The sequence below is a fragment of the Gracilinanus agilis genome, chromosome 1, assembly GCF_016433145.1.
Source record: "Gracilinanus agilis isolate LMUSP501 chromosome 1, AgileGrace, whole genome shotgun sequence".
Lineage (NCBI taxonomy): Eukaryota > Metazoa > Chordata > Mammalia > Didelphimorphia > Didelphidae > Gracilinanus > Gracilinanus agilis.
The window spans coordinates 578851724-578861069 of record NC_058130.1 but is presented as its reverse complement, the minus strand read 5'-3'; the positions used below and the strand labels follow the sequence as shown (position 1 = coordinate 578861069).

Here is a 9346-nt window from a genome sequence, read left to right as displayed (position 1 = left end):
TTAGCCGACTAGTAGTACCCAAGAGCGACCTATGCGCCAGGGGCCGGCGGGCGGAGGAAAACGGCCGGGCCGCAGGCGGTGATGGGGCCGGGTGCCTGAGGAAGAAATTTCCGCGGGGGCCCGGAGTACTTCGGCAAGCGGCGGCGGGCGGGGGCCGTGAGCGTGGAGTCGCGGACGGTTGTTGGCGCAGCGGCCTCCTCCTCCTAAGGGGGAAGGCGACGAGCCCCTCCCCTCCATCTGGGCTCCGGGCCACCCTCGGGCTCCGTCCCGCCCGGGCCAGCGTTCTAGCGTCTCCATGGCGACCGGACGGGGCTGGATCCTCCGGCAGCACTGCAAGGGGCTGGTGCGGGCGGCCGAGGAGATCCCGTGGCAGCTACGCCTCCCTCCCGTCGACACTGGCTGGGCCTCCCCTCCAGCGCCCCTTGGCAGGGCTCCGGGCCCCTATTTCTTCCGGCGGCCCAGGTAACCTAGCTGGGGTGGAAGGGCAAAGGGAGAGGAAGGGGACGAAGAGAGGACTGGAGGGGGATGGGAAAGGGGGGGGAGGGGAAAGAGACTGGCCCCTCCCTTTTGGAGTTGGCCTTTAGGCCACTGAGACCTCGTGACTCTGGGGAAGAGAACCACACCCCACGCTTGCGCGTGAGAAGGACTGGGGGAAGGGGTCTGTCACCTCTACTTGGTCGCCTTCTGGTTTAGTGGAGGGGTGTGGCCAGATTGGGAGTTTGGGGTAGGGTTACATAAGGATCTTAGATTTAGAGCTTGAAGGGATTGCAGGTGGTCATCAAGGACAATTTTATAGATGAGGAAACTAAGGTCAAGAGAGGATCAGAGATTAGAAACCCCTTCTCTTGGGAGCTTGTCTGTTCTTTCATTCGTGTCAGCTATCTAGCAGAAGTTCTTAACCTTTAGGTGTTTTTTGTTGGTTTTTTTTTCGGTACTGGGGACCTCTTTGTCAGTCTGTTGAAACCTGTGGACCTCTTCTCATATTATTTTTACTTTTATTGATTTCTGAAACATATTAATTATATTTAAAATCCATTTTTTTCAAAATTCGATTCCCAAATTCTCTCCCTCCTTTTCCCATTGAGAAGGCAAGCAATATATTAATTATACATGTGGAGTCCTGCAAAATATTTTCATTGTTAACCCACGTTGAAAAAAAAGTAAAGAAAATAAAATGAAAAATATATTCTTCAGTCTACACTCAGATTCTCTTTCTGGAGGTGGACAGTTTTTTGCTTTTTGTTTTTTGTTTGTTTTTTTTTGGTCATAAGCCCATAGGAATTTTCTTGGATGATTGTATTATTGATTAGAGTAGCTAAATCTTTCACAGTTGACCAATATTGCTGTTACTCTGAACAATGTTCTCCTGGTTCTGCTCATTTCACTTTGCATCAATTCATATGTGATCCCAGATTTTTCCAAAACTATTCTGCTACTCAAGTAGCAGTGATAGTACTACATTACAATCATATACTGCATCATGTTAAACCATTCCCTAGTTGATGGGCATCCCCCAATTTACAATTCTTTGCCACCATAAAAAGAGCTGCTGTAAATATTTGAAAGATTTTAAATTCTTTTCCTTTTTTTTAAATCTCTTTGGGATACAGACCTAGTTGTGGTATTGCTGGGTCAAAGGGTTTTGCACAGTTTAATAGTCTTATATTGTTTTTAAATGCATAAAAATAAAACAGGTTTACAAAGGAAACTGATTATATTGAAATACAATTACCAAAAAACAACAAACTAAACAAATTTATGGGCCCCAAGTTAAGGCCCTCTGGCTAGTGTCTTTTTATTCTTCCAGCTCTTTCAAATCACTTGCTGAACTCTTGGAGAAATCTTGAGGAAACTTGAAGAAATATCGTCTTTTTTGTTTAATGGAAAGTTCCAGTAAGGCCCAAGGAATTTCACCATCTCAACCTGACTGGACTTGGATGAAGAGAGACCCTGGCTACCAGAAATCTGTGCTTAGTATCAGTCAAACTCCAGGGAAGCTTATACTGGTGACTGTCTAAAAGGAAACTGTTCCCCAAAGCCTTTTTTCCAAACTAAGTTCTGTGCCATTTGTACTTTTGTCTATACCAAATATGAAGGGGTCTAGGCTGCTGAGGAACTTGGGATTACTGCCTATCCTTTTTTGACATATTATTAAAACATAGGGGAAGAAGGGTCTTGAATTAACCCATCCAAATACTTAAATGATTCCTAGTATGCAAAGCATAAGAATATTTATTTAAGAGATGATATAAATTCAATTCAGCAAGCATCTTCCCAGTGCTAGCTAGGTTTGGAGAAGTCTGTGGAACATACACAGGCAGAAATCAAACATTCTCTGCTCTCAAGACATTTATGTCCCACTGGAGATGAAAGAAAATAGACAAAAGTAATTTCTTTAGGAGAGGAGGAATAGGAGAACAACTTTTGGGCCACTAGGGAAAGACTTGTCTAGGAAGTGACAACAGAGTCCAGCCTTTAAGGAAAGTTGAAATTCCAGGAGATGGAGCCAGCAAGAGAGATTGCATTTTAGGCCTATAGGACAGCTTTGGTAAATGCATAAGAGGCAATAGATAGGATATTACATATAGGGCATAATAGTTTGGGAGTAAAATAGAGGATGGATTAGAGGTGAGGGATCGTTTAGCTCCTCTGATGTTTGCTTTCTAAAGTCCCGTATGGTCTGACTCCAACCTACTTTTCCATGTTTGTAGTACATTACTCTTCTTCCTGATGTCTGCATTCATAGTGGTCCTACTGGCCTGTTTGCTATTCAAAAATATGTTTCTTTTACTGTCTCTGAAGTTCTGTTGCAAATCCTGCCCCTATGCCTGGAATGTACTGACTTATAATTTTTGCCTCCCAGAGTCCTTGTCATTCTTTAAAGCTCAGTTTGAGAGTCACCTCTTATAAGAAAGCTATCTTTAATTCTCTTGCAACCCCAGTTGCCGTCTTCTTTTCTCCAGAAATAACTTTGTAATAATCAGTGTATTTGTTCTTTTTTCCCCCACCAGAATGCATACTCCCCGAGTATAGGGACTTTGCAAAGTTCTTGGTGTGTAGTTGGTTTTTAATGAGTGCTTGTTGAATTAAGTTGGGGTAAAATTAGTAGAACTTGAAAATTGATTTGTCATGGAGGATGAGAGAAATGGAAGAGTCAAGAATAATCCAGAGGTTGCAACATTCAAAAAAATTGGGTGACCAGAAGGATTATGTTGCTTGGACCAGAAATAACTATATTAGTTAGAGGCTTGGATTGTGGTGCAGGGTGATGGGGGAAGAAAACGAGTTGTGGTTTAGACATATTACTTATGGAACAACCTGGTGATCATATCTTGATGTTTAGCCGGTGTGATGATTGCAGAATGGAGCTCAAGATAGAGAAGACAACTATGATGAAATCCCTGCCAAAGTATACAAACAAGAGAAAAGGCCTTTAGGAAAGAGCTCTGGGTGAATTCATGCAAAGGGGCAGGGAAATGGGTCATGATTCATCAAAGAAAACTCAGAAGTAGGAGAAAGCAGAAAATCTAGAGAAGAATCTAGGAGGGCATGGTCCAGTGTCAGATGCTGCAGAACGGTCAAGAAGAATGAGGATGGAGAAAAAGTAATTGGATGTAGCAGCGCTACCCTTGGACAGTGTAGATAAATGATGGAAATGTTTATGACTTTGACCATGTCAGTAACTACTACTAATATGTAAAATTGACAACAATGTACATTTAGATTGTACTTTGCTTATTTCTCTCACTGTTAAGGCCTCCTCTTGAAATTGCTTTGTGTTATTTTGTATATATGTGCACATACCTTTCCCAATACTTTGTTATTACTTAAGGACACAGAGTATTTCATTTTTATCTTTGTATCCCTAGTACCTATCACAGTACCTGGAAACATACTAGATGCTTAATAACTGCTTGATTGATCTACATATATCTTTGCTTAATTTTTGCCACAACTGAGTTAGATAACTAGTGCAAATGTTAAGTATCCCTACTTTAGTTATTGTGTAAATTGAGAGGTTGAATGATTTGCTCCCAAATCACAAAGTTAATAAAAGTATGGATTTGGGATTAGAACCCATATCCTCTGATTTAAGATACATTGCTGGTTCTACTGTATCACATTGTTACCACTGGTAGCATTTTAATATGAGTAAGTACTGCTGTCTATCACAAATTCTAAAGCAGATACTTTGGGGAATCATTATATAACACTCAACACACCCTTTTGGTACAGAACTCTTCTTTTAGGAGGCAGCTAGGTGGAGCAGTGGATAGAGCACTGGACCTGAAGTCAGGAAGATGTGACTTAAAATCTTGCCTCGGACGCTAGATATGTGGCCTTGGGCAAGCCACCTAACCTTAATTTGCCTCAGCTTCTGCCACAATAAAATGGAATGGGAATAATAGTAGCATGTACTGTCTAGGAATTTTTTGAGGATACATTGAGCTCATGTTTATAAAGAGCTTTGCATAGTGCTTGGCACATAGTAGGTGCTATGTAAATAAGATGATTATGATTATTTCAGTATATTAGTTCTGCATGATATGGTGCAGAAGTATCTATTTCTTTGCCCTTGTGACTTTTGTTTTTGCTCTTGTTGCTTCTTATTTTTGGGTTCATTTATTTTTGAAGCTTTTTTTGTTCCCCTGGGATACATCTTAGAGAGTATTGGAAAAGAAAGAAGACAGAATAGGGTGAAACTAAGCTTTTTACAGCTGTTCTAGGTGACCAAAGTAAAGACTCTTCCCAGATTAGAAGAGGTAGCTCTCACTTGGCAGAGATGGGCTTTGAATGAGAATGCCTTCTAAATTAAAACTGCAATTAGAATATCCTTCTTAGATAATGAGCCTCTTGTCTTTTATTGGCATTGTAATGGCTTGTCTTTCCCACTGGGTCAATAGATCCTCATAGGGTAGAGGGGTATCATATTGCTGTATTACTTCCCATATTTCCTATTTCTCAGATTGTAAAATTTTTCTGAGTTCTTAAAACAGTTTCTGAGTAGCCACAGGAATTACAAATACTATGAACTCGTTGATAAATAGCATATTGAGAATGCCCCTAATAACTTGTTTAGAAGATAAATGCCCTGCAACTCAATTTGGAAATGTGGATTTTAAATCAGTTTGCCACTGTTAGTGAAATTAGACTTTTTAGTGTCCTTTTTAAAGGAGAAAACAGATTTTTATATCCTGAGCCTCTCAATGCTTTTTAAGTTGAGTGAACTTAGTGACAAAATGATGTAATTATAGTGCTTTTTATTATGTTTGGTACAGGAAACTTGAATGTAACCTGTGATTTATATGTTCAGCCTGGTAAAAGGAAGACAATTACTAAGAAACTTTTTGTTGATTGTTGTCCAGGCAGTTGGTTATTTTTTAGCATCTGAAAACAAAATAGGAAAACTATTCTTTTTAAATAAAGGGTAGGCTTATGAGAATCCATAAATTTCAAAATGTCTAAAATTTTAGAAATGTAGAAGAAGAAATATAATAGAAAAATTTTCAAAAATTTTTTTTTCTTATTGTAGTTCATTTTGGTAAAGTATATTTTAAAGACCAGGATCCAGAACCAGTTTTCTTTTCTTCTGTATAGTGCTTGTTGACAAGTGATAGCTCAAAGGGCATCATCACTTCACAACATAAAGTGACATATTTTTCCTTTCAACTAAAATTTTCATTTTGGATAGAAAATATGCTGTCCAGGAGTCGTGCTTACATCTTACCTAATGCAAGCAAGGTCTGTAATGGACACACATTTAGAAGACAAAGAACTTGCTCTTTTGTTAATTGGATGGTTCTTAAAATATATAGTTAATAAATTTTGTGAAGTGAAAGATGTGTGTTTTTTAATAGTGCTCAACAGTTAAGAAAGGATAATATACAGGGAAGAATTTGGGAACCAAGAGACACTGATTCTTGTACTGGCTTTGCTGCTAGTTAACTTTTCTTTGTCTAAAGATTTTTCTTGACCCCCATCCTTTTTTTTTATGAAGGGGCTAGACAAGATGATCTGTATTTTTATTTTAGCTCTAAAACTCAGTTTTGTGTAAAAAGATCATTGTATTTTGAGAGAACTGGGATTTGAGTCCCATTTCTGCTCTTTACTTGCCAGTAAGCATGAAGGAAGTCTCCATTTCATAATTTTAAATTGATGATGAAGATGAAACCTGTACTACTTTACTCATATGGCTGTTGTGAGGAAGGCACTTCATAAAAACTCTGAAAGAATTTCATATGGGAAATATTACCAAATTTGAAATGTTAGTACAAAAGGAGTATGAATATTTATTTCTTATTAAGCTTTTCTATCCTTTTTTTTGTAGGCCACCGGTGTTTGGGAATGTTATCATACATAGATGACTCCTATCCATTTTAGTTCCATTTTGGGAATACTTAGTATTTTTTAGGCCTTTTATTCACTATTTATTGTAAATAAGCCATTTCTTTTATAAAAGAAATAGTAATTATGTAAAAATATGTATGTACAAGGGGATATTCTAGTGAATTTCAGGAATTCTTTGTTGAAATTGTAAATTAGAGGTCTAGAGTTGCATTTTTCTGTGAGATTCCTTCAGAGTGAAAAAAGTGGGAAAAAAATAAGCCTCCTGCGTTTTTTTCCCATCACATGCTATTAAAATTAGACATATCGTTGTTATGGCTAAATTTGGAACTAGTCAGTGTCTATAAGAGATTAACAGCAGATCTTATTGACACAATTCCAATTTCATGCTTTATTTTTATAGTTAACAAAATAGTTCTTGAAGGTTTACAAATTGCTTTCCTCACCATAACTCCAAGTAGGAAAGTGATCCTATATCATCAATTGCATCTTACAATGAAAAAGAGTGATTCAGCTCTCTATAATATCTTAGTGAACATTAGAGTAGGAATTTAAACCCAGACCTCTCTTGACTCAATCAACAAATATTTTAAAATATATTTTTATTTATTTTGTAAAATATTTCCCAACTACATTTTTTCAAGAATTTGAGTTACAAATTCCATTTCTTATTCCTGCCCCTCATATAGCCCTTGAGAAGGCAATATTTCAATTCTACATGTGAAATCACACTCAACATGTTTCCATATTAGCCATTCAACAAGTATTTTATATCACTGAATACCAGGTCCTATGCTTAAATACTGGGAATATAAAGACAAAAATAAATGCTTCCATTCCTTCAAAGATCTTATATCCTAACTGTTATATACCATGTCATTTCATATTAGGTTAATCTTATTCCAAATCCAGAATACTTTCCTTGATGATAGCAAATTGCTAGGATTGTTAGTCATCCTCTGGCAGTTTTTTTTTTTTAAACAACTAAGTGAGTTATTTTGCTTTTTTTCCCTCAAGGCATTTTAAAAACTGAAAAATACCTGTTTGTTGTATTAAGAACTTTGAATAAGTAGCTGTTAATCTTTCAGGATGAGAACAGAAATGTAAGAATAGATTTTAGTTTGTTATTTATTCATCTTGGAAAACAATATTTCATAGGCTTCTTAGCTACAATATAGTTATCTGATGAGTGACATTCATAGTTTGAGTCCTTCAAGTTAAAATTTATAGGACCTTTTACTTACATAGTACTTTACAGTTACTAAGATCTTCATGTATAGTTCAATATCTTATTTGATTCTTCTCTCAATCCTGATGCAGGTATTTCAGGTATGATTGCTTCTGTTTTACAGGTGAGGATACTTGAGCTCAGAAAGGTGATTTAACTTGTCCCAATGTCACCCCAATGATCAATTTTGGTGCCATGGATTCTTACTTCTGTTGGAATATTTTTTTATACTAAAATTCATGTATTACCTTTATTTATTGTTTGCATCTGAAATTTATATCATTCAGTAATTGTATAACTTTAATTTCTTCCTGATTATTTTCAGTAAGGGATCAGATGTCATGCTTAATCCTAAACCTTCAGAGCAATCTACCATGTGTGAAAGACACTGTGCGAAGACATTCTCTAAACTTTCTATGCATATAGAAGGGTAAGTAACAGAAGTAGTCTGTCATTTTGATTGTCATTCCTTTTAGGAGGGAAGAAGATGTTGGGGGAGGGTTATGATACTGTATATATCAAGTTGCTATTTTGGTTTTGAGCTCTTTAAAAATAGAAGGAGGGATGTGGGATGAATGTACAGTACAGAGGGGTTGATGTGAGTCATCATCCTGTCATCATTTAACTAGTTTTCTGAAACTATACCTCTAAAAGTAGCAAGTAAATGTAATTTTCCTGTCATTAAAATTTTTTTAAAAACATTTATTATCTCCTCTGAGTAGAGTCTAGTGGAAAAGGGAGAAAGCAGAATTTTTGCTTTGAAAGCAGAGTATTCTTCTGAATTATTTGATGTTAGGTAGTTTGGAAGATCATCTTTCCTTTAGAATATGGGCTTCAACAGCAAGTTTAACCTTTTACAGGAGCTTTTATTTTGTGATTGTATAAAATATTCTTTGAGATGTTAGGAAGAAGCATATAATTATCTAATATGAATTTGAAAAATAATTGGATACCAGGGTAGATACCAAGATCTCACATTTGTATTCTAGTATATATGTATATATGCATGTATAACAAATTTTACTGAGAAATTAAGAAGAAATAATTTTTAATGCTAGTTTTTAATAGTGTGCAATAATACAAGTTAGCAGAGGAGGGGGAGGATATTTCTGTATTTTGATTTTTCAATAAGTATTTAAAAAATAAAGTTGAACTTGTAAGCTTTGCTTTCTTGGTTAAGAAATAGATTTAGCTTATTGCATTCTTTAAACTTCTGTAAAAACCGTAACTTTTTCCTTCCATTTCTCTTTTATCCCACCAGGTGAAATAATTTTAATAAGAGCATAACATATCATTGATGATAAGTAGTATTGAGTAAAAGAGAAGGGAAGGAAATAAATATTTATTAAGCATCCACTATGTGCTATGCACTGTGTTAAGCACTTTACAAATATTTTCTCATTTGATATCATAGCAACCATGGGAAGTAGGTTCTGACATTATTCTCACTTTATAGTTAAGGCAACTAAGGAAAACAGAGGATAGTGATTTGCTCAGGGTCACACATTTAGCAAAGCATATGAAACTATATTTAAACTAGTGCTTCCTGACATATGCCCAGCATCTTTCTGCTGTACCAACTAGCTGCCTCAGTGAATACACTTCAGAAACTTCATGGAAGGCAATTAGAAGCAGCCCTTTGGAGACTTAGTAATATTTTGTGAATATTTATTTCTTAGTTTTATTTGGAATTGACATGTAGTTGGTAGAATTATTGTCTGTTATGAAATTTCATGCTCGATTCCTTCTCTGCTTCCATATTTACTGCTGGTT

The 9346-nt window shown here is 36.6% G+C and overlaps 1 protein-coding gene across 1 annotated transcript in view; it reads left to right on the top strand.

Annotated features, from left to right (window-relative positions):
* The first annotated feature begins 7635 nt into the window (after positions 1 to 7635).
* The window catches only part of FBXO15 (F-box protein 15), a 69809-nt gene continuing 68098 nt past the window's right edge, over positions 7636 to 9346 (top strand). Inside the window, exons 1-2 of the mRNA XM_044667146.1 lie at positions 7636 to 7697; positions 7899 to 8003. Coding sequence (XP_044523081.1) covers positions 7915 to 8003 — 89 coding nt within the window. The 5' untranslated portion in view covers positions 7636 to 7697; positions 7899 to 7914. The remainder of the gene's footprint in view (positions 7698 to 7898; positions 8004 to 9346) is intronic.